General features: G+C 41.8%; 1 protein-coding gene across 18 annotated transcripts in view; it reads right to left on the minus strand.

The window, feature by feature from the left end:
* The window catches only part of ICA1 (islet cell autoantigen 1), a 124,586-nt gene that overhangs the window by 21,405 nt on the left and 76,758 nt on the right, over positions 1-26,423 (minus strand). For all 18 annotated transcript variants that reach the window (XM_081147064.1, XM_081147075.1, XM_081147060.1 and 15 more), the window contains 4 exons: positions 17,959-18,084; positions 16,310-16,408; positions 2,859-2,956; positions 723-775 (listed from right to left, as the gene is read on the minus strand). In XM_081147064.1, coding sequence (XP_081003190.1) covers positions 723-775; positions 2,859-2,956; positions 16,310-16,408; positions 17,959-18,084 — 376 coding nt within the window. The remainder of the gene's footprint in view (positions 1-722; positions 776-2,858; positions 2,957-16,309; positions 16,409-17,958; positions 18,085-26,423) is intronic.

The following is a 26,423-nucleotide window of genomic DNA, read 5'->3' on the forward strand; positions in this document are numbered from 1 at the left end:
AGGGGATTTTTAGGACAGGGAAACTAGTCTGTGTGATACTGTAATGGTGAATATATGTCATTATACATGTCAAAACTCATAGACTGTATAACACCAAGAATGGGCCCTAATGTAAACCATGGAATTTGGGTGATAAGATGTGTCAACAGTGGTCCATCAATTACAGCAAATGCACCACTCTGGTGGGGGATGTTGATAATGGGGAGGCTGTGCACGTGTGGACACTGGGAGTATGTGGGAAATCTCTGTACCTTCTGCCCAATTCTGCTGGAAGGCGGTGCCAAGCTCTCCCCCTGCTCCCCAAACCGACTGACACCCACCCCACAACACAATGAAAACCATACTCACCAGATGTGATCATGTGATCTTACTAAAACTATCCCTACAACCCAAATGGTAGTTAGAACTACCATTATTAGCAAAGGTAATAGCAGAAATGATATCATCTGTTGTAAAAGAAACTGCTGTCTGCCACGTCTGAATTGTGGATGCTCTTCTGACGAGCTGCTGTTGACGTGACTAATGATGCCATTTCCTGGTTCAAAATACACAATCTATCTCAATAACACTATAGGGTCGACACCATTGAGCTATGAAAATTTAAGACTGAAAGCATGTTCATATACAGTTTTCTCAACTGGAAAAGAACAAAGGCCTAGGAGGAGTTTGCTGTTGAGCAAGTAGTATTTCAGAATCAATTCTAAATAAAAATCAAAACTTACTCTTAAAACTAGAGGATTCCTTGTGCTGGTTTTCTTCCTCTAATGAAATTAACCTTAAAATAAAATAAAAAAGTTTAGTAATCTAGTTCTGAAAATGTTATATTTATGATACAGCCAGATTTTCTGTACAATATCTATTATTGCACTTGTACACGCGCGCACACACACACACACACACACACACACACACACACACACACACACAAAGGTGATGTATAGTCAGTTGCAGGCTATACATTTTTTGAAGGAGGAATACATTTGCTGGTTTTCTCCTGTCCCAAGGCTGGTTAATAGCATCTTAACATCTAAATCTGGTTTCATCGTAAGGCACATATTCCGTAAATATCTAGGTGGTTAGTTAGGTACAAGTAAGACAAATACTTAAGTGATCACTTTTAAAAACATAGTTAAAAAACAAATGGGCAAGCAGGTGCTTGTTCGGATTCCTGGTGTCACAGGACAGGACACCTCAGGAGGTTAGTTAGATTGCATGAGGCTGAGAGCAGGATCACTCTCAGAGGCAGATGACTGTCGCCTAACTCAACTCTCACCATACATGGGTAAGATCATGGCAGACATATCCCTACCCTAAGACCCCGCTGGTGCCTCCAAACCTCCCTCATACCACATTGGTTCACCTTTACCTGCTCTTTCTGAAAAAAATTCTTGTTAAGTTTTCATTGTCATTTTAAATAGTTTCTGGGTTACACTTTTGAGCTTTTAAAAACAAAGTACTAAAATAAAGCAGAACTCTGAAATTACTTAAAACTAACCAAGATGATGTTGGGTAGTTCCCTTCTGAGTAAAGGCTGATGCTTTATGTGGACTGTAGTAAAATATATGGTGAAAAGAAGCTGCCAGGACGCATGCCAGGCTCTGCCTCCTACTGCACCAGGGGCGGTGGGCACTCCCTTAACCTCTCTGAGCCTCACCTCCATCACTCACACGCTGGGGAAGTGCCTACACTGATTACATGCAGGGTTACCGTGAGAATGAGTGGAGGTAATGTAAATAAAGCACCTGGCATTGTGCTTAGCACACAGTAGGTGCTCACTAACTGGCAGCTAGCATTATTTTCATTACTAGGAGTAGGTTAAACTGCTTCCCCCAATATAACCAACTATACTACACTGAGATCACATTTTATAGCCTTCCTACAGTGAAAACCTGTTTTTGTTCTGCACTCAAAAAATCTTCTGGCATTTGCTTTAAAAAAAGGGTGGGGGGCTAAAGTGGGCAGCAAATATTTGAGTGGGACAAAATATATATATATATTTGAATCCTTATTTAGAAGCACAGTAGAAATATAAGGCTGCTTTGCCATAAGACTGTCATCTACATTTTCTGTGGGGCAACGGAAGAGCAAATGGGAGGATTATCTGCTTTGGTTTCCTAGGCCAGCCCCGTTCAAGGGTAATGCGGCCCCTGCAGGCGACACGCCAACAGGGAGAGACACAGGGTCCCGGTCAGACCTCCGTCCGAGCGAGAAGGTCCGCACCACGCGTGCCGACCGTGTCTCTGTGTTTAAAGTGACTGGAGGCGCCGTGTCTGCAAAGGGGAGACAAGCGAAGATGATCAGTCACTTCCTGTGCTCAGAGCTGCTCCTGGCCTCGCAGAACAAAACAGCAGGTCTGAAGAGCAGCAACCAAAATGTCACAACTCAACACTTTCGGATGATAATACCTAAGTATGAGATGAGTTACGAGGCAATTTCATAGGTTACTTCCTTCCTTGAGACCAAAGCCAGGGGATTTCCTATCTAGGACAGGATCTTGTAAGTGATGATGACAAAAGGACCAGATGGGGTCCAGAAAGCCAGCAGAAAGATGGGCTGAGGCCACAAGACACAGAGCCAGCAGCAGAAGGGACACCACCCTTCCTGCCCCACCGAACTCATCAGTGTGTCCCTTCTAAGGACCCCAGAAATAGGTCTCTTCTTGGGGTGAGTCCTGGTCTGGTAGAAATACGTGTTAGGGGGTGAGGGTTGGTCTCAATTTTAACACATCTACTCTGAGAAGTGAGGGAGTAAAGCAATTACCCTGGGCCCAAGGCCCCACCAGACGCGGTCAGTCAGGACTGCGCTGCTCTTGCCTGTGGGAACAAAGATTTTGTCCAGACAAGTGGCCCGTGACTTACTGACTCGGCTCCTCTGCTGTGGCCTGGGTGCGCTCCTGCCGGGCGATTTTCTTCCTTTCTTCCTTCTCAGCCAGTTTTTTCACAGGGTCTTGTAAACTCTTGATCATGAGCCATAGATAATAAAGAGAAAACAACAAAAGAAACAAAGATCATCCATAAAAAAATTCAGCTGCCACTGGTCCCAGCAACCAAACCTTGACTGAGAGATTTAGGGAGGTTACTCTGAATCAATCAAGTGGGCAGAAATGAAATTTTATATGTTCTCAGACCCATCCAAGAAATACCAGCCCATAAAGGAAAGTTGTTTTGCTACTAGGTTTATATTTTCCCTTGTGTGATAAGTTATTCAAAAGAAGGCCTTTTGGCTATTGCTAACTTTATTTGCCATCTTTAACATGCAGCTAAGATAAACATTCTGTCCTGCTTGCAGCCCACACCCTGACAGCATAGAAGCTTTTTCTCCCCCAAAGATGAGATGATTTCATTTTAATTGTTTGCTAGTTTGCAACCTAAAAACAGTTCTTAAAAAATAAGAGAAAACAAAACCTTTAAAAAAAACCCCACAAAACACAGAAATAGTGGCTGAACATATTCTGACAAGCTAACTCCCACGAGTGGACAGAGCAGGTGTATCTAAATCCCTGTAGATAAAAAACGGGGGGGAGTCTTTTTATGACTCATATTTCTTGGAGTGAATGTCCTCAAGGTTTATTAAACATTTAAGGAAAGATTTTTTACAAAGCAACTGCCTAAAAACTGTCCACCAGTGACAAAGCCTGAAAAGGCAGAACATTTCTCTCACAATGAGTAATGAGTTATACAAAAAGATCTCTATTTCTGGCCCTAATTAAAATACAAACCTAGAAACACAAAAGAAACTTCTCAAGACACTTATCCTGCTTATATCCTCAGAGCTGTGAAAGTCCATCCTTTGGGCCTTCATGTTGCTTCTCCTGCCTTCTATTGCCCCAGTTTTCACTTCTCTAGTCTGACAACATACATGGAAGAGGCAACTAAGTGTCATATGCCAGCCCTGACCGGTTAGTGGCCACTGGCTGAGGGCTGGATGAAGGTGGTCTGGAGGCCGAGTTTCCGCAGAGCAGAGCTGTGATTGATTTTGGAGTCTGCCATGAATGCCAGAGGGACACTGGTGTTACCTATAGTAGTTCCTTATTCCGTCCCACTTCTGGTTTAAACCTCTCTGCCTAGTTTAAAAGATCTTCTAAAATGTGATCCGGCCTTACTCTCCCAAGTCACATCCCTCTAGCCCCCAAATGTGAGCTTTCCATTCAATTAAGCTTGTCTCCTGTCCCCTCCTATCTAGGTTCATTCTGCTTCTGAACCAAAAAGCTCTCTCTCCTGATCTGTCCACTCTAAAAAGTATATCAGTCTTTGCAAAGCCCAGATGGGTTACCACTTTTCCGTAAAGCTTCATACAATGAGCAAACCAAATTCAAGAAAGTCCTTCCATCTCCAAACCAAATTCAAGAAAGTCCTTCCATCTCCAAACTACATTTACAATTTTATTAATGTGTGATTGTATCTATTCTGTATTGTTTTGTATCTAAATAATAATACCATATGCAGAATGCTAAGAAAATTTAAAGAGGAAAAATTACTCATAATTTCATTTCCTTCAAATAATGAGTATTTTCATGTATTTCCTTTCTTTTTTTCATACTCATACTACTTATATACTTGGAATCTCTGTGCGTGTATATAAATATATATTTTATACAGAGTAGATGTCCTCTTAACCAATATAATGTGTTGGTATTTCATAATCAAAACCACTTCATTATAGTGGAGAACATTTTATGTATCTAAATGTTTAATATTTAATTAAAATATACAAATGCACATTTATTCATCATCATTCTAATGTAGAGCCAAGGCTTTCTCATTTAATATATGTCCCTGATTAAAGATCTGAAGCACTTTCTTGCACAAACCACATCCATAAGGCATTGCCATCATTTGCAATGACTCCCTATTTCTGGCATTTAGATTAGTACAGTCAGTCGAAAAATAGTTTTTAAGCACCTCGGTGCTGTTTTGGATGCTAGGGATACACTGGTAAATAAGACAGACAAAATTATCAGCTGGTGATGGGCCTATGCAGAGGATTAAAATAGGGGGATAGAAAGTGATTGGATCATTATTTCAGTTAACAGGAATGTCCCCTCTTGGAAGTGACACTTCAACTGAGAGCTAAATGACACGTAGAAGCCGGCCAAGTGCAGCTCGGGAGAAGAGGGGCCCCGAGTGCAGAGGCCGAAAGGTGGGAGTAGCTTGGCTTGTTTGAGGAACAAAGAGAACGCCACTGGGGCTGTAGTCTAGTGCTCGAGAGTACAAGACTTATGAGACCGGGATAAAGAGGTCGGCAGGGGTCACACGGGGAGAACATTCCTTTACCCACATTCATCAATATTTAACATTTTGCCTCATTAGTTTCATCATATTCTTGTGCTCTTTCTGTCTCTCTAATGCATGCGAACTAAATGGAATCCATGAGCCTTGGCTGGAGGGGGAGATGCTATAAAGAACAGGACTGGAACAAATGTGGCAACTGGAATATGGACTGTAGTCTGATTTTTTTTTTTTTTTTTTATATACCTCAAAGCATCTAGTTAAAGCAGGGCACGTGTATATGTGTGTGTGTGTGTGTATTTTGGAAATGTGCAAACTTAAGGAGGAGTTCAACAGATGTCAAGGACTTACTCTTTTCAATAGATCTGCCAATCATAGCATTTTATTCACCCCCCCCCACCCACCCCACCCCAGATGCAGCTTTACTTTCTTAAAGAGTGGTCCAAGCCTGGTCAAAGTGAAGCCAGGAGTTTTGTCAGCCAAGGTTCCAATGGCTCCAAGACTCCCTTTTAGATTCTGTGACACTCGTCCAGGCCTCCTGGTTTGCTCGGTTACCCTCTCATCGCATTTCCTTTTTATCAGTCAGAGCTAGGCAGGGCCAGGACACGTCTGCTCTCCGCTGGGCTGTGTCCAGCTGCCGGGGCGCTCGCCTAAGCCCCTGAGATGCCCTTGACAGGTCATCATCCCCTCTGTCTCGGGCCTGACCTCCCCTCAGAACCACACTTGAACAGCTCTCAGACAATTCCTTTGTAATGTAAACCACTCCTTCCTTCTTTTCAACCCCTTCCCCTGTTGGGCCATTAGCAGGGACTCCATTGTCGGCTCCCTGTCACCACAATCACAGTTCAATCACTATTGTGCTTCACCAACAGAATGGCCGCCGTTCCAATTGCTACTTTAATTTATTATTAATAATTCCTGTGACAAATGCTCCTGTCATCCTACGTCCTACTATTACCATTGTCCCTTTAATAATCTGGCTGTTGCCACTTAAAAGAGATGCTAAATATATACTTGTTAACTGATAAATTAATGTACATAAGTTAAACTGCAAAAATTAGAACTCTTTAGCTAGGAAATTCAAAGGCTCAGGAGAGTAATATAAAAGGGTTTTTAAAACCATAAGCAAAAAATAACACTGGGCACATGGGCTTGTTTATTAAATATTAGCATTTTGAACCAAGCAAGGGGAATTGTGTGTGTCTGCACTCACATGTCAGCTTCACTGAGATATCATTCACCCATAGAATCCACCCATTTAAAGTATACAATTCAATGATTTTTAGTATAGTCACCGAGTAGTGCAACTATCAGCACAATCAATTTTACAACACTTTCAAGGGGCATCTCTTAAAGTAAGAGTTTTAGATCAACTAAGCTAAATATTCCTCCATATAGCAGGAAAAACCCCACAACAACACACATGGAACTCGTTTCTGACAAAGATGGTATACATTCAAGAGATAAAGAGGCTTCGAGGAACTCTGAAACATCACAGAGGACAAATCATGTCCCCTTTTGTCTCTCAAAATTAGCCCCTGCATGTGACTGTCAGATAGATACAGGATATTCTACACAGTGGACCACTGCTCTCTCCAAGGTTTGATTAAAAGGCCCAACTGGGTGGGGTGGAGGTGAATTCTTTACATTAAAGTCCACAACTCAGCTGAAAACACTTAACCCTGTAGCATCCGTGAAAGTCAGAGGTGACAGCATTTTCTTTGTGACATGAACACCTGCTCGGGCGAAATGAATCTGAGGCCTGGCTGGCGGTACAGATGAGGCAGCCCTCAGATGGAACTATTTTGTATCACTGGCTGATGGAAGCCACACTCAAACCCATGTCCAGAGATGAAATGGCAAAGCATTCTGCTTCTAACCCCCAAACCCACTAGGTCCTCCACTAAAACGGCTTGTGAAAATCACTACTACCAGCAGCCATACAGCATCATATGAAACTGAAAAGTTCTCTGCGGAGGAAAGAATGTTTTTGGACTAAGTAACCTTTCTCTGTTAAGGCTGCACTGACATGCTAATAGTTTCCATCAATGCTTAAACGGTTTCAGGAAGCACACACATGATATATAAGATCAGCGTGACAGAGGAAACGCACAGACCGAGCTCACAGAAGTGTCTTAGAAAGGAAACAGCTTCATATAATAATGGGAGTTACTACTTCCTATATTAGGAAAATAAAAAGCCAGAGCAACAATCATCTGAATGAAAGCAAAACTACTCCACAAACAAATTTCACAGACAAAAGGCCAGCAGCCAGCCCTAATATCTGACCTAAATGTAATGTTTGACTTTGACAATTGGATAACATTTTCTCTAATCTTTAATTACGGCATTTAATTTTCTTACGCTGCTTCCCATTAATTACACTGGTATGCATATGAAGGTGCCAGATTTTGTCCATAAAAGGAAATGAAAGTGCTCAAAATAGTGAGGCATGGTGGAAAGATGCTGGGCTCGGTTGGGTGTGTGTGTTTGTGTTTATATAATTGGCAGCACATGAGAAACAAAAAGCAGAGGACGTGATGTGTATGCGCCACACAATTCATGAACATGAAGCACGTGTGCTCCCCACCCACACAGTCATACAGTTATAAATTTATGAAGACACTGTATGAGGAACACTCTTCATCTGGGACCAGAAGGCACTCTCGAGTTGTACTATAGAACAAAATGTTAAAGAGTAAAATTAGAGAAAAAATAAACACAGTTGTAAATTATATAACCTTATTCTTTAAAATAAGAAGGGAAATGGGTACTGGGAAGGTATCACAGTGTCCCGGGAAGAGGTGGACTTTGGAAACAGATTGTGTCATGCTGGGACATGGAAAAGGGTCTTTCCCCACTTTGGGGCCTTTGTTTACCCATCAAGACAATGGAACTAACATCGAGTCTACCTTTCCTGGAACGTTGTGAGGATTAACTCTCTAGATAATGCTCTAGGTAAGCACTCAAAATGTGCTTATCAACGACTTTTAAAAATCTAAAAGGAATTAGATGTTGTAAGGGTTCATCCTGTGTTAGGCACTGCATGGCCTGTTTTACGTATCTCACAGAGCCCAGATAAACAGTGTCCTCCTGATTTCCTGACTTGAAAATGAAGACTCAGAGAGGTGAAGTAACTTGCTTAAGGCCATTCAACCACTAATACGTAGAAGCAATATCAATATTTGAACCCAGGTCTTTAAAAATTCTACAAATGGGTTAAGGAACAGTATTCAATAGCCAAGCCAAGAACATTTACTGAACTCCCCTTTCATATGAAGTGCCAAGGAGATCGAGAGGACTTCGTTCCAAATTCTAAAGGAAAGACCATAGGTTCCCAGGTATGTGAGGGATTGACACATAAAGGATGATTTTACCTACAAACAAACACATCAAAGTGTTATTTTAATTGAAAGTTTACAGCTGTACCTTTTAAATTTTTTTATTGACTTTAGAGAGAGAGAAGAAGGAAGAGAGAGAGAGAAATAGCAATTTGTTGCTCCACTTATTTATGCACTCATTGCTTGCTTCTTGTATGTGCCCTGACCAGGGAAAGAACCTGACACCTTGACTTTCCGGGACGACCCTCTAACCAATTGAGCTACCTGACCAGGGCCTTACAGCTGTACCTTTCAAAGGTGGCACTTCTGTTTTCTCCTGCTCTCCTGCCTCATGGCCAGAAGTGCCACCTGGAAGAAATGCCACAGGGCAGAGTGAAAAAAGCATGAGCATCCCCCTTTCCCAGACCTACCACATACTGGGCGTGTGGCCTCAGGCAAATTACTAGACCTTTCTGAGCTTCGGTTTCGTCTGGGAAACATGCAAACCAGAACAAGTATACCCACCTTCCCAAGGTTATTTTGAGGGTTAACTATAATATAGGCACTTCACTTTCTATATGCCAATGCTGAACCTAATTAGGATACCCAACCTTGCTACATTAGAGTCTCCCGTAGCATGACAAACTCTCCTAGACATTACTACACCTCACCCTGAGCAGAGGGCTTGGCATCAAGTAGCCACCCACACAATGATAATTTTTTCCTTTCCTCTCAATGAAGAATTAGGGAATGAGAGGAGGTGGGGGTTGGAGAAGAACTCATTTCTGGGAGGAGTGCCTGAGCGACCAGCTGCCCAGAAGAACAAGTATCAGTCATCCTAAGGAATGGGTGAGCTGATGACCAGCCACATGCTGGCCTGCCCACCTCAGATGTCAGTGGTGGTCGTGGTCAACCCCTCTAACCACTTCTCTCCCAGTGACCTGGATGGGTCCCAAATTGCTGTTTGCAATGATCTGGCCTGGAGCAGCTTGGGTAAAAAAAAAAAAAAAAAAAATCATTCTGCTAAATGCTGTGTAAAGTAATGACACTGAGTGAAAACTTGAAAGTCTAAAAGGATCTCCTGGAGGCTCGCCATGAGTAATTGCCATGTTGGGACTGGCAACGAAAATAGCATTGCAGAGATATTTACCCAATTTTCATAAAAACTATTATGGCTTTATTTTCAAAGCAAGTAACTACAGAGCCATGTGGCTTGTCGGTAAATGCTCAAGTGATTAACTGAGAAATGTGGAGGTGGGTGGAAGAAGGCTGTTAGGCATACGGATCTGAGAAAAACAAAATTTCGAAAAAGATGTTTTTTGAATTGTGAAAGCTAAAAACACTCTGGTCTCCGGAATGATGTTCCACATAACAGTGCTACATCTTAGACCCCGGGAGAGAAAGGAGGGAACCGTGGCACATCTGTTTCAATGGTTATTTTTAAACATGCTCAGAGTTAGGTTTTCAAATTCAGGTTTCCAAATTCAGGTTTCCTTAGAGTTAGAAATCTGGCACAGACTAAGAGCTAGCTGCAAAGCCCAAATGCCTTTTCAGAATGAGCCCTGTTGCAGGGCTGGGAGGCTCTCTTTCCTTTCTTGTTTGCAGACCTGCCCCACCCTCTCATATCCCGAGGGTATGAGATGAGCCCAGGCTGGCCTGCAGGGCTGGGAGGGAGCTGCAAGAACATCTGTGGGAGTCGGGGAGGGAGAGAGCTGGGTTACCTGGGCGAGGTCTCAGATGCCTCCCATCCCACTGCCATTCGCAGCCTTGCCTGTGAAACTCCCTGCGATGCCAGTCATCCGGGGTGAAGACGGTGGGTATGAAAGTAACTCACGCCAGCCTTCGGAGCCTGGCAACCTCAACCAGCACTTCTGTATCCACAGCCAATGGCCGCCTCCCGGATCCACTACAGTATTCCTGCGAAGTCCATCCCTATTACCCCCACCTGGGGCCAATGGTGCCATCACCGGGGCTGCCACCATTACTGCCACCACCACCACCATACAGTGGGGAAGTGACAGGCTGGATTGGCTCCCGAGCTCTATTCTGTATCCAGAGTCAAAAGTCTAGTTTTCCTTCTAAAACACTGGAAGGGGCACATCACAGGAAGACACTTTGCTATCGGGCATTTTCCTTAAATACAGCCACTCTGGTCTCTTTAAAAACACAAGTGCAGAGGGACATGCCTTCTCTTCTGCCAGCTCTGAATGAGCGTGTCCACTTCTTCGAAGGGCCCTGTGCTCACTTCTCTATTCAGATATCTGACTCAACCCTCATGCCATGCCAGGGTGCCAGGTAAGGATGAAAACGAGATTTCAGATTTTCCAGAGAAAAGCCTCTTGACTCCTGAGCCCCGCTGCCCCCAACCCGTGCCTGTTCTGGATCTGCGGGGACACGTGTAAGTAAATGACATCCCGAAAGGATGAAGCAAACATGACCACATCTGAGGGTTGGTAATTTAAGATGATACTGCTTTCCTACATACAGCATTTCATTTAGTTTTTTAACAATGCTTTAAACTCTAAGTCTAAATTACTTTCTCTAAGAAAGTGCCAGTGCTTTCAAATAGGCTAGTAACATTCCATCTCTGTCCCCATGACTTGATCATTTCTACCATGAGAGAGACATTTCCAGATGATTTAGAATCGGTATAAAATTAACACATTAATGATAAGTTATGCAAAATGCATATGCTTAGTAGCATTTTAATGAATCAATAAATATTTATTGTTTGAAAATACGAGATTACGGCACTGCTTCTTTTATCGGAAACCACTTAAGAAACAGTCTCTCTACTTTAAATTTGAGCTGTTAAAATTACTAGATTAGAAAAATTTTAATACTAAATTTCAATGCTAAATTTTCCATAGAGTTCAATGCTAAGGTTTTCCACAAAAATCTATCACAAATTAAAATGAAAAGACTGTGCTACTAAAAGTAGAATCAACAGAATCGCATCAGGCCTGACTAAAGCTATTGCCACACACACACAGATTACCACAAGTTATTTATAGAATGTCAAAATGGTGACTTGGATATTTTTCAATGCACTTGTATAATAAAATTACTTTGTAAAAGAACTATACCTATTTTCTGGAGAAAGGCTCATTAGAAACAAAACCTGAACTTCTGGGGCATGAGTTATATCCCTGCAATGCTGCAGCAAAAGACTCTTCCCCCAAACAGGATGCACTGAGTGTTTAACACATTAATTATCACCCTTCATCAAGCATAAAACTAACAGTCAGGAAATACAGCTGGGATGGCACCATTATCAACACACTCAGAATACACCCCGCAGCAAAGAAAACAAATGGGTTGCTTTTCATTAACAGAGCCTGGCGAACCTCTCCAAAGACAATGTTTTCTTTCCCACCAGAGACCCAAAAGGCATTTAAGGGGCTATTTACTTAGGTAAATCCAGGGAACAAATAAATCGTGAAAATATCTACTTAAATTTCAAAGTATCCATTATCAATATTCAGTGCCAGTCAGAGGAAAATTATATACATTAAAAGATGACTTGGTCCAACGAAAATCTAAATGTAAGGCATGTACTTAAAAAATGTATTAGTGCAAGGGGGCTGTAAGTCAGGTAATATCCTCAGGCTGCGTGGTGATACGGGGGGGGGGGGGGGGGGGGGGGGGGGGGGGGGGTGCTGAATGCAACAGGAAATGCACAGGGCCTCTACCTACGCAATGATGGGCTGTGTAATAACAGCATTCTACTATACAGGTTTGAATCCATGTAAAAATAATTAGCTATTAGCTTGAGATTCTAGATGAACAGCACTCAAGAGAGGTAATAAAAGCAGAGTTTATTTGGTTGACTTCTGGACACTTAACATTCTTGATATAACCATAATCATATTACACCTTAACAGACGTATTACTCCTCCTGAGTTTGTATTACAATTAAACCATAAACTGCTACTTAAACCATAATTTGAGGAAGGCTCTGGGGATGTAAAAGGCAGTGGAGAGTCATCTGCCCCAAATATTTGCAATTATGTCCTGAACCACCACCATTAAACTTTACCTAAATTCTCTGCCCAGAAGTCCTCTAACGTAATCAGCTGGATTCTCTCTGCAGGATTAAATGTCATGGCAAAAACGAAGGGGCCATACTCTCCTCAGCACAGGAGGCCAGGGATACGCACAAGGATTCTTCCATGCTTGTGGCGCAAATTCAATTTCATATTGTACTTTATATGCAATTACCTCACACCTGAGCTTCATTTAAGTTGTATTTGGGGGTAGGTATCATTTCCTCTTCTACCTGGCTGATTTGTGTCATGTACAGTTGTCTTTCATAAGTCAACCTCTGAAGTTGTATGTATTATAAAATAAAATCTGATGCACATTCATGCATTCATGCCGTAAAACAAACTTTCTCACCCTGGCTGGTGTTGCTTCGTGGTTAGAGCGTCAGCCCACGTGCCAAAGGGTCTTGGGTTTGATTGCCGTTCGAGGGCACATACCTGGGTTGCAAGTTTGATCCCAGGTCCCCATAGGGGCAAGTGTGGGAGGCAACCAATCAATGTGTCTCTCTCACGTCTATGTTTTTCTCTCTCCCCTCCCCTCATTCCCTCTCTTCCACTCTCTCTAAAAATCAATGGAAAAAAATATCCTCAGGTGAGAAGTAACAAAATAACAAATAAATTTAAAAAACCCAAAGCCCCTCTCTGCCTTATCAAAAAATAAAGCATGGGATTCTGCTCAGGCCTGTGTAAGAAAGAGTGTGAGTTGTAATAAGTTTAATCAATCTGAAGATATTAATTAAATCCATCCCATCTAGTGTGTCATTTAAGGCCACCGTTTCCTTACTGATATTCTGTCTAAAGATCTATCCACTGATGTCAGTAGGGGGTGTTAAAATCCCCTACTATGACTGTATTAGTGTTGATCTCTCCCTTTATGTCCATCAAAATTTGCTTTATATATTCAGGTGCTCCTATGTTGGATGCATGTTTACAAGGGTTTTATAATCTTGTTGGATTGCTCTCTTTATCATTATGTAGTGTCCTTCTTTGTCTCTTTTATGGTCTTTGTTTTAAAGTCTGTTTTGTTGACTATAGGAATTGCTACCCAGCTTTTTAAAAAAATTTCCATTTGCATAAAATATCTTTTTCCATCCGTTTACTTTTAGTCCGCGTGTGTCTTTTGTTGTAAGTAGGTCTCTTGTAGACAGCATGTATAAGGTTCTTGTTTTCTTACGCATTCAGCTACCCCATGCCTTTTTGTTTGTTTGTTTCTGGTAAAACGTTTACTTTAAAGAAGAAACTTTTATACAGGCTGAGGCTAATATATTCAAGAGTATAAACATTTTACCTTTGGATTACCTTTCTAAAAACAAAATTGTAAAGTATCATATTTCAGTTTACTAAATATATAGCCCAATCTGTCACAACACAACATAAAAGGTAATGGACCATTATAGAACATTTTAAATTAACAGTAACAAGCCATCTACACAGACCTTGTTTCCAACGAAAACCAAAACAAAAGCACAACAATCCTGTAGTGTACCACATGTATTTCAATTCACTGTATGCAATCTAACAAAAATTTGGTCATAATTTACCAGATATACATAAGTGATTTAAGCAGTAAAAGAAAATTCAGCTTAAAGAAAGCAAGTTCATATCTTGGGAAAAGTAAAGTATGTTAGAGTATAAAGCCCAGGCCAGTTTCTATGCAATAAGTGACCTGCACTCTAACAAAGCAGAATTAATGACTTTCATATATATATATATATATATATATCTTCTCTTTAATATATATTTTTATATAGACAAATCTATCAATTGTAAACTATGGCTTATTCTAAAGGAGGGGGATAAGTGGGATGAAAGAAATCTTTATACTAACATATTCACAATGCAGAATATTTTACTCTTAAAATACTTTTTCATTCATAGTATCTTTGCCCAACTAAGGTCTACTTTGGACCCCGCCAGAACTACATTTCACTCATTTATCTAGAACATTGAGAATAAGATGTACTCTTCAGTCTTAAACAAAAATCAAACCAAAACTATTCATGTCAGTTTTACAGTTACGTAGAAACTACAAAAAAGTTTAGATAATGAAAGAGGCATCTCACCATGTAACTATACTTTATATCTTCGATTTATCCCGGCAAAAAATCACTGTTTAACATTTAAGCATCATTCTGCTGAAATCAGAGGCAATGAGGAAACCTGTCTCTTAGAAAAGTACCCCATGCCTTTTGATTGGAGTATTTAAGCCATTTACATGTAAGGTGATTACTGATAGGTACATATTTATTGCCGTTTTACTCTTTATAACTGTGCTCTTCTTTTTTCTTTCTTCTAATTTTAATCAATCAGCCTTGGTTGGGACAGCAGCTTTCTAAGGTGCTGAAAGCAGCAGTGAATCGCAGGGAAGGAACACAGTCCTCACCCACAGCAGCAGCACTGCGATGTGCTGAGGAAGGCTGTGGGGTCTCTGTGTGCAGGACAGTTGGCACGTGAGAAACAAAAGCCCCCTCCCCTCAAGTGCTTATAGTCAGGCTGACAGAACAAGAAAATGCACATTCTGAATCCGTTCATGCAGCCTGTTAGCAAGTAAGTGACCAGCTGACAGAGGACTGTGAGGAGCAAACCCCAGGGCCAGGTGTCCCACCTGATGCCAGGTCAGGTACATCTCAAGGTGAGAGGACTGTCTTGGATTCCTCTTGGGCCTTCCTTTAAAGGGCCAGGGTCTTAAAGGGTTTCTGTCTTAGTATTTTTGTAGATGCAGTGACATTACAAACATCTCAAAATCATGTTTAATGGCAAAAAAAATAGCTTTTTAATGTTTATTAAGTAAGATGATGAGACACAAACTGCCTGAAAAATTAGAAACAAGGTAATTTCAAGGTGAACTTTAACTCGTTCTTTCCCAGTCTTTTCCTTTTCAGGATATGGCCTGGCAACCCAGTGTTCACTCACTTTTCTTAAAATCCTTTTGGAACCCAAATCATCCTCAGCAACCATTAGAGAGCAAAATAATTCCCCATTCAGTTGCGATACTGAGAATCAGGCGTTTCATACGTATCCCTTTTGAGTTGAGAAATCACTGAGCTTGATGTTGCTTTGTCAATTAGGGAATATTACTGTAGTCTTTTGGAAAAATCCATTTCTATATTAGATGGTACAGAATAAAAGGCGATTTGTTAGAAGGGAGAAAAGTACCTTCTCAAGTGAGCATATTTGAATTTAATAATTAGAGTAACGGAGTGTACTAGACTTGTACAATCCTCTCTTCAGTAATGTCAAACCAGCGTTTCAAAGGAACAGGACCCATCCTCAGGCTGGAGTTCACCACAATTCAGCTCCTAGTGGCATGTACCCCAAGGTTCAACCTGTGTATTTGCATTGTTGTGGCTTTGAATATTGATGCAGTAAAAAAGACTCCACTGGGGGCCCTGGCCAGGTGGCAGATAGCTGGAGCACGGTTCTGTACGCCAAAAGGTTGTGGGTTCGATTCCCAGTCAGGGCACATAAAGGAGGCAACTGATCAATGTTTCTCTCACACATTGATGTTTCTCTTTCTCTCTCTTTCTCTCCCTTCCTTTCTCTAAAATCAACAAACATATCCTCAGATGAGTATTAAAAAAAGGCTCTACTGGGGGGCACAGTTCTCACTTTGCTGATTGGGGTCTGTTAGAATAGCAATGCTTGCTGGAATGGACACTGTGATAGAAACAAAACTACTTTTCGTAAGGTTTTCTAATGGTCTCTCTAGCTTTCATACCTTCAATGTAGTGAATTCATATGGTTGATAACCTCTGAAGCTCTCATGGATGGCTGCCATGGTGTGAGAAGTTTTCTCCCAAAAATGAAGCAGAGTGGTCTGTAAAGAAAGACAGTAAAGCTATTAATGTTTTGAATGCCCTGTTCTAGTCATGGGCCCAGAGAAGTGTGCCTACCTGGGGCTGTCAAGGTCCTCCAAACCATGATTCCAGCCCCCCTCTGCAGACCCATTTCCCACTATGCCCCTACTTATACCCTGCATTTCAGCCAAACTTCAACGCCTGCCTGTTCCCCCAAACACGCTGATGCCCATGGCTTATGTGCTCTAAGACCTGGGACGCTCTCCTGTCCACTCTCTTTGTACTTACTCCAGGTCCATCCTCCAAAACCCAGGGCTAATCATTAACACTTCTGTGATTCCCTCAACTGACTCAACTTCTCCCTCTTCAAATCCTGGTTGGATTTTGTAGAACTTATTTTACTTAGCACGTCCTGTGCTGCTCTGGAGGTATGGAAAATACAGCCAAACTTTACTGTCTCTGACTTCCCTCTTAAACCTTAAGCTCTTCGGGAACAGGGAATCTGACTTATTAACTTTTTTTTTTTTAAGTTTTATTATTGTTTAAAATATTACAGATGTCCCTTTTTCTCCCCAATGACCCGTTCCACCCCGTTCCTTCCCCCTCCCCAGTCCCTCTCCCCACCATTGTCCATGTCCTTGGGTTGTGTATATATGCACATAAATTCTTTGGTTACTCTCTCCCCCTCCACCCACCCGCCCCCCTCCATCCCTCTGACATTCATCAGAAAGGATATATGTACCCCTATGTTCATAGCAGCACAGTTTACAATAGCTAAGATCTGGAAACAGCTCAAGTGCCCATCAGTAGATGAGTGGATAAAAAAGCTGTGGGACAATCACACCATGGAATACTACGCAGCTATAAAGAAGAAGAATCTCGTACCCTTTGGGACAGTATGGATGGACCTGGAGAATATTATGCTAAGTGAAATAAGCCAGGCAGCGAAGGACAAACATCACATGATCTCGCTTATATGTGGAATCTAAAGAACTTAATAAACTGATGAACAGAATAGATTCAATGACATGGAAGCATAGATGAGACTGATGACTTATTAACTTTTATATTCCCTACAACACTAGAGTTCGGCCTCCCACACTCAGTTGGTGCTCACGGTACTGTGGATGGATACACAGTGCTAACCCAAGGTTAGCAGGAGACAAAACCACGTTCATGACATTATGAGAGCCTGGCGAGTGGGTGACTGTACTGGGAGAAGCACAGGCATCGATGCTAAGTTCACAGGAGGCTTTCTGAAGGACATGACACAGTGTGAGGTACATCAAACAGCGGGATTTGGACAGGCACAAACGGAGGGGGCAGGGCAGTCAGGCAGAAGGCACCGCCTAAGCCAGTGCCAGGGAGTGGGAACTGACAGTGTCTGTCGCCAATACTTGGTTTGATTAAACTGCAGTCTACTAGAAGGGAGAGATGTAGGAGGTAAGTTATGAGAAAGGCACTCAGAACTTCATAACGCCCAAGCCATACTTTTAGCTCAAACACCATCTCTCCCTGTTCTCTAAACCCCATAACATTCTTGGTTCATCGTGACAAACATCCCTGTTACCTGGTAGGTTGCTAGCATATGAGACAAGAGATTGCATCGGCTCGCTCCGAGAAGATCCACTTTTTGACACACGTCCATCTTCAATTTGTCAAAGCTTTTTTTGGCAAGGCGTACTTGTGCTTGGACCTATGAAAGCAAAAGGAGTCATGTTGAACCGAACAAACTCTTAACTAGTTAAAACTTGCCGGTTGGCAAAGACCAATAGTGGGCTATCTTTTTCATATAAGAAAACACCTTTGAAAATTCTAGGTAAGCAAGATCCTATGACATCCATTCTGTGTCTCCAAGGGACCTAAGTGACAGTACTGCATATGATTATATAGCAAACTTACCATCCTAATTACATTTTTCAGTGAAATATTAAAATTCCTCTCCTCTCAAGCCATTTGCAAACTGACCAGAGTGGGGAGAAGTGTGGAAACACGCAGGGTGGCATCTTTGAAGCTGGCTTCCCCAAATGTTAACATCTTAGGTAACGTGCCACATTTGTTGAAAATAAGAAATTAAAACGGATACAATCCTATTAACAACACATGTTATTTGTGTTTTTTTGTTGTTGTTTTTTTTTACCAATTTATGTCCTTCTTTGTTCCAAGATCCAGTCTAGGATACCACAAAGGGGAACTGTGATACAGCCTAAAAAACGACCTCCACTAATAAACTTTCAAATTTCTTTAATTGAGTATGTGCACAAGCAATCCTCCATCCATCTCTGAGCCATAGAATAATTCAGGGACAGAGTGAAGGTGAGGAAAAGATTCAGGAATATCTATTCTATATATTATCTGATAATGAAATAGAAGGTTTTAAAATGTCATACAGCTACATTAAAAATGGTTACACTAAAATTCCCCTTCCCTCCAATCTGAGGCAGCACCACATCATATTTTAACCAGGGAAAGCCAGCCAGACATTAATTTATCTCAGCTAATTCATGCAATGGTGGTTACCGGGTAGGTAACTGTGAGTTAGTAGTAATAAGAGCTCTTTCATTACAGGATAAATACCAGGAACAAGGACAATGTCTACCTTGATGGCCATTATATGATCAGCACCTGGCGACCTGGTACAAAGCAGGTGCTGAATACACCTTGGTGACTGAAGGCAGAAATTTTCCAGGTCATTTCATAAGATAAGTTACCTGAGTACCATTTTAAAGCATCACCTTTAAAATAGTTTTAGAAGTGATGATTTTATCACTTCTAATGAAGATGATTTAATATAAAATACATTAACTTTTACCACTAATAATGCTAATTTGTATTCACAGTTTATAAAATTATAGGGCCTAAGAGAATAACAGTAACAATCGATACAAATGTTACCATTTGTAACAATTTAACAACTGTAACAATTTAACAATAGATATAACTCACAATTGATTCAAATGAACAATTATTACAATTCACTCACCACCAGCCAGCTTTATTTTTCCTTAGCCTCTGCTGTTACCCTTTTTGACTGCTGAGGGTAAGAGGCTTCGTTTGGGAAAGTAACAGGCAGGGCTGGCATTGCAGACTAGCCTGCTTGACTCCAAAGTCATGCTATTCTGCCTCCTAAGCAACTTACATTATTTGCTGAAAAATCAAGAGGCTCAAAATGATGATTCTACCCAGAAACACAAGTTTTCCCTGTATATCCTATGGAATTGAAAAATAATGGAAGTAGTACATTTAACACCGTATTGACAGAATTATACCCTGTGTGAACAGGGTCTGTGTCTATATCTGCATAAAACATTTCCTAAGAATTTCTCTGTATTCTTGGTCTATAGAGCTGGGAAAACCAGAGAATAGAAGCCATCCGGCTCCTCTCAAAATGACGATGAGCTGAAATGAGTCCCAGAGCTGAAATCATTCCCCACTGTAGAGTGGAGAGACTCCAGGTAGAGAACTTGGGAGCCCTGACTGTCACAAGAATCTAGAATAAGTTAACTATCAGTGATTTTTCTGTCTTCCTTTGAGAGAAATAAGGAGACAGAGAAAAGAAAACCAGAGTTCCAGAGGGAAGCAGTGGGAGAGTGTGGAGGGAAATATGTTCAAGCAGCTGAGATACTCAGTGCAGGTGTCCTCACTGGTTCACCAGTTGCATGGGCCAGAAACACCTCCTCCTCAACTGGTGCCCCGAGAGTCATCTTTCCTCACCCTTTTCTTCTGGAGGGAAAGGAGATGAATATGAATGTGAGCTTTCATGTATACATTCATTCAACACATACTTAGTGAGCACCTGTTAGGCACCGGGGTGTCTGTAAAGAAATAAGATGCATAGCAGGTGGTCAATAAATACTTATGAATGAATCCACACAGGCATAAGGTCCCCCTACTCTTTTAGAGAAGACAGACACATTAGCAACTGTACTATAATACAATAGGAAAAGTACAATAGGACTAAGGTTGAAGAGTGTAGGTAGCACAGACAAGGGAATGATTAATGCTGGAGTGGGTGGGCTGGGGTGTAGGTTGATGGCTTTAAAGTCTTGAAGACTGGCCTCCCAGTATCCCACCTTCTGCCCTGTAACATTGCAATCTCTTCTCACTCTGACGCTGCGCTTGGCATGTGACTTGCCTTGGCCAATGGATGCTAATGAATGTGATGAAACTGGAGGAAAAGAATAAATGTTAGCATGCTGCCACTTTCTCCCTGGCTTCTCTGAGATGGCCATGAGAATGTGCCAGGCCAACCTGAGAACATGCCTGGCCTGGCCAGCCGGAGCAGTGTGAAAGGGCTGTGCATGCAAGAAACAAGAGGAGAGCTCAGTTGTCCCAACAGATCAGCCTTTGGCCAGCTGACCCCCAAACATGTGTGGGAGGCCAGCCATGATCAGCAGAGCCCCTCCCCACCCCACAGCTGGCCACAGACTCAGGAGGGAGCTCAGCAGAGATCAGAGCTGTCCTGCTAACCCATAGACTTGGGAGCAATAAGGAATTTGTATTATTTTAAGCCACTGAGTGTTACAGTTGCTTATTTCACAGCATTATTGTGGCCATAGACAACAGGTATAAATGGTAGGTAGGTGGACAGTAAAGGCTTCTGATGGGGGATATCTCAGATGGGTCTTAAAGCTTGACACAGAAAATGCAAGGTATCCGCAAGGCCAGCCTGCTTATGGGGAGGCTCTAGATTTTTCTAATTAAATGCAAATTAACATTTTTGTGGGGATGTGAATTATGCTTTTTCCTTTACATTAACATAATCGGTTACTCATAGATATCCTCTTATCCTAGGCGAAAACTTATTTCATTCGCTTATAGCACAAAGCTCATGAATTACTATGCTTTGAAATGTGCCCTAATTGAATTTTGTTTGAATTTCTGTAAGGGAATTTTAGAAACCTAGAAGAAGACTTCAACACTTGATCCAGTGAGTTCTGAAGGGCCATATGCTTTGTGTGTCAACAATGATTATTAAAATACTTAATGCACTGCTGAGTTTCCAAATGGTGAGCCCTTTCCCTGCCAAGCAAGGAGGATGTTACACTGTGGGGCATTTTGAGTATGGTCATTTACTGTTTTGTGCTCCATGTCTGCTCCACGCAACACGTTTCCAGTCTGCAGCCTGAGGACAAAACACCAAGGACACGGGCAGGCACAGGCCACCACCGAGAGTCTCATTTCACGCGCCTCCAGATGCACTTAAGTGAAATATGTTTCGGTTATTATTCCTTTCAGTCCCAGATAAATTACATTCGATTACATAAACATCTTGCGGAGCTCCTCTGTTTCTCAAGGTCTTTTAGAAAGTCTTCAGTCAAATAAATGCACCCTTTGTTTATTTCTTAATTTTATTTCTGTTGCTCCACCTTTCTCCGGCTAATTCTCCAAGTTCCAGGAAATGATCACACATATTAGACCCTCTTTATGGCCCTGCTTTCCCCAGGCTGCAGGTATGCAATTTACCAGATAAAGGAGCAATGTCTCAAACTGCCAAAACTACAGGGCACTTCCCTGGGCTTATTCCTCCTAACCTGAAATTCTACCTCTCAGCCCCAACTTGAACTACACATGGTGAAGCCAAAGCTGTGCATCCTCTTAGCTCAACCTGGCTTCCCCATCCAGTGGGGAAGGTCTTTACAGGACCCTCACAACCAAATAATCGGAGAGTAGTTTTGTGTTTTTTATAAGTGTTTTCTTTCCTTTAAAGACAAAATAAACACTGCAATTCTACCTTTATTACATTTTCTTTCAGGAAAAGGCTCTGCCTCCCTCCTTCCCTCCAACCATTCATTTGGCAGATATTTACTGAGTATCTTCTACATGCTGGTGGCAGTGAGTACAATGGAGGTGGTTTCTATCCTCACAGAACTGAAGGTTCAGTGGGCATTTTCACATCAGCGAGGGCATAATCACAAACTGAGTAAGGTGCTCAGGAGGAAAGCCACGTAGCCCCACACAAGAGCGATTTAACAAGAAATCTGACTGAGAAGACATTCTCCAAAGAAGCAGTGCATAAGCTCTATCCTGAAGAGCTGAGCATGATTAACTGTGCGAGGAGAGAGAGTATCCTAGCAGAGAGGGAAGCACGTACAAAGGCCCTGGGGTGGAGGGCAAGAAGGCAGGTCCCAGAAGGCCAGTGTAGCTGGGTTGCTAAGAGAAAGCAGACGGGTGGAATGAAATGAGGCAAGAGAGGTGGGTTGGGGCACGTCCTGGAGCAGGGGCCTTGTAGGCATGCTCAGGATTTTAGGTGTTATCCTAGAAGCAGTAGAAAAACATTGGAAGCCTTTAAGCATGAAGACATAGGATCTTATTTTCAGTTTGAAATGGTCACTCATTGTGATATGGGGATGGTTTGGAGGAAATGAGAGTAGGTGGGAACAGTTAACTCTAACTCCCCTTAGAGTTAAGGGGAGAGATGTTGGTAGCTTTAGACTTGGGTAGTGGTTACGGATATGAAAAAAGTGCTCTAGCTCCTATGTATCTAACCACCCCAAACCCAGTATCATTGTCTAACTTGCCTTTTCCACCAACTGCTTCTCATGGACACCTATCAGTTTCTTGTGAACACCCAAGACCACATCAGAATTCTTAATTTCTTTCCCAACCAGCTCTCAATACTCTTTCCTCATTAACTTAATTTGTTCACTCCTGTCTTCCTCTGAGGCAACATCCTGCATCCAGGGAATAAATTTAAGATCACAGCATATGCCAATTACTTCTTTTGGTTTAGTAAGGTGCAAAAGACAAAGTCCAGCCTATCTGAAGTCACCTGGAAAACAGAAGGTCAGATATTTGGCTTCATTAAAAGAAGATCTTTTTTGTAGGCCAATGAACCACGCAAGACCTCTCGAGGGTCAGATAATCAAACACCTTGCTGAGTCACTTTACTGCACTTGATCTATAATATTTACCCACTGATGGCAAGAACAATTTTGACATTGCATTTGCACATATATACATGTAAATGACTGCATGTGAACCATGCATGTGAGTGGGCAATAAGGTGTAGACTTAGGCACTATCTACTTTTTGATCTTCCCTCAACAAAATCCTCACCCCATTTTGAAAATGTTCCTTCTCTTTCTTCTAATAATGTGGTTTAAATGAGGGTTAGTACTCTCTTTTATAGGCCGCCTTTCCACTCCCACTGACTGGCGCAGGGATGGGCATCGTAACTCAAGTTGAGTGCTCATAGGCACCATAGTTGATGGGTTCAGGGAAAGGCACTCGGTTCAAGCTGGGTAAATTGGAGCCCTTCCTAAGGATTTTTGAACTTAGAATTAGAAAAAAATAACTCTCAGTCCTTTCCTAGTGGCTAAAGCACTAGAGACAGGAAGTCCTGGTATTTGAGTTTCCTGTGGTGTGGAGAGAGTGCCTTGGTAGCACTCAAATTCCCAGATCCTGTTGCCCTCCCTATGGTTACATGGGACTTCTACTTAACTCCTTCCTTTGCCTTAATGAATTCAAGATGACTTGCTGTTATGTGGAAGCAAGAGAGCGCTAATACAGGCTGCTTACTTCTGTCTTCTTGGAAATTCATATGAAAGGCTCTAAGAAGTTCTATGATAAAGATCCCTTTTAAATTTTGATGATTCCAGTTTTTCTCATATTTATTTGAGCAGAAAACCCTTCCCATGTATCATGTACCACCTATTATATGCCATATAACGTTTCAGGGAGAAATCTTTATTTTATAGAGGAAACCAAGACCTAGATATTTATCTGATATGTAAGACTTAGATTCAAACTCAAGTGAATTTAGTTCTATACTTCATGCTCTTTACACTAAACCTTGGGACACAGGGTCATTGACCTACCACTGACCATGTAACTCGCAGTGTTCTAAGTTTAAGGCATGCACAAAAGGTGCAGCTACCATCTTGGTAAATTCTGGTCAACCACGTTGGCCTTATCAGTTTAGATGCAGACACAGGGAAGCCCCAAGCCACGTAGGCTGAACAGAGCTCCTACTACAAGAAATCTTGCTAAGGCTCTTTAGCTCAGGCTCCACAACAAAGTGGAAAGAAATCAGCCCATCAGATTCCCCTAGATGCACTGGGTCAGTGGATTCCCTGTTGCCTACAGGAAATATATGCAGTTGTGGTACCTGTTTCATTCTGTGCTGAAGCTGATGCCACCACTGCCAGCCACCATCACCACCACCATTTTTATCACCGATCACTTTTAATCAGCCTTATTTACGAGATACAGGTTAATTTTAGGTATACAACTCTATGAGCTCTTGGACAAGTGTATACAATCATGCAACTACCACCAGAATCACGATACTAAACACTTCTAACACTCCCAAAAGTGCCCATTGCAGTCGATTCCTTCCCTCGAATCCTCTGCCCTGCCAACTACTAATCTGCTTTCTGTCACCATAGACTGGGTTTGTATTTTCTACGGTTTCATATCAACAGAATAAATACAAGGTAGTCTCGTTCAGTCTTTGTAGCTGGATTCCTTCACTCAGCATAATCCCTTTGAGACCAATGTCGTTGCACACATCAGCATTGTGCTCTTTCTTACTTCTGAGTAGCATTTAATGGTATGGGTACAATGCAATTTGTATATTTGGGATTTTTCCAATTTTTGGCTATTATGAATAAAGCTACTGTAAACATTTGGGCACAAATCTTCATGTGGACATGTTTTTCATTTCTTTTGGGCAAATATCTACGAGTAGGATTGCTGGATCATATAGTAACTACGTGTTTAATTTTATAAGAAACTGCCAAACTGTTTTCCAAAGTAACTATATCATTTGCATTCCCACCAACAATGAATCCAAGTTTCATTTTTTCCCATATCCTCATTAACACTTGGTAATTTCAATCTTTTAAGTTCTAGCTGTTCTAGTGGATGTGTAGTCAAAGTTATTATCATTTTAATTAGCATTTCTCTAATGACTAAAGATGTTCAAGTTGTTTTCATGTCTAATTTGCTACATAGATCTTTAGTAATGTGCTTATTCAAATCTTTTGCCTATTTTTTAAAATTAGGTTCGTCTCTTTATTACTGAGTTATAAGAATTCTTTATATGTTCTTAATATAAATTCATTATCAGACATAAGTTTAAAAACATTTTCTTCAAGTCTGAAGCTTGCCTTTCATTTTCTTAATAGTGCTTTTTGGAAAGTTTTTTGTTGTTGACACTATTATAGATGGCCCCATTTTCCCCCTTCTGCCCCCCTCCACCCAGCCCTTGAACCCCCTTCCCCCTGGCCATCACCACACTGTTGTCTGTGTCCATGGGTTATACATACATGTTCTTAAGAAATACATAATAGCCCTGGTCACTGTAGATCAGTGGTTAGAGCACTGGCCTGTGCACCAAAGGGTCACAGGTTCTATCCCTACCGAGGCAGGGGCATGTGCTGGAGGCAACCAATCGAATCCCTCCTGCGTTGATGTTTCTCTCCCTCTCTCTCCCTTTCTCTCTCCCCCCCTTCCCTTCTGCTCTCTTTAAAAATCAATGGAAAAAATATCCTTGGGTGAAGATTAGCAAACAAAACAAAACAACCCCCCCCAAAACCATCTATTTCCATGTGCCTTCACACTCACAACAGTTTTGTTGTTAGAACGTTATGTAAATCTCAAATCATTCCAAGTTTTTGCTATCCTGGCCCCAGTCTTACTTCTTAAATTCCTTCTTTCCTCCCAAGAAAAACTGTTGAGCACCTACGGTTTTAGGTGCCGAGGGTAGCAGGGAACAAAGCCAACCCTGCTTTCATGATGGTGACATTCTTAGCACCAGGCAAGGGACAGATGCTGGTGCCACTGATGCAAGGAAGTGGAGGGACCAGGCGGTTAAAGTGGAGAAAACACTTCTACAGTTGGCAACCAAAGGGAGGGCTCAAGTCCTGGGCTTGCTCCTAGGAACTGGGCGGGGCGCGGTGGGGACACTGACGAGGGGGACAGCAAGAGTGGGCCAGGTTGAATTCACCCTACCTGAAGCAGGGGTACGTTGATTTGAGGGAGAGGGAAGCTGAAGTCAAACAAAGAAACGAAGCAAAAAGGGAGGGAAAA

Source organism: Miniopterus schreibersii (assembly GCF_964146895.1).
Source record: "Miniopterus schreibersii genome assembly, chromosome: 9".
In the NCBI taxonomy this organism is placed as follows: domain Eukaryota; kingdom Metazoa; phylum Chordata; class Mammalia; order Chiroptera; family Miniopteridae; genus Miniopterus; species Miniopterus schreibersii.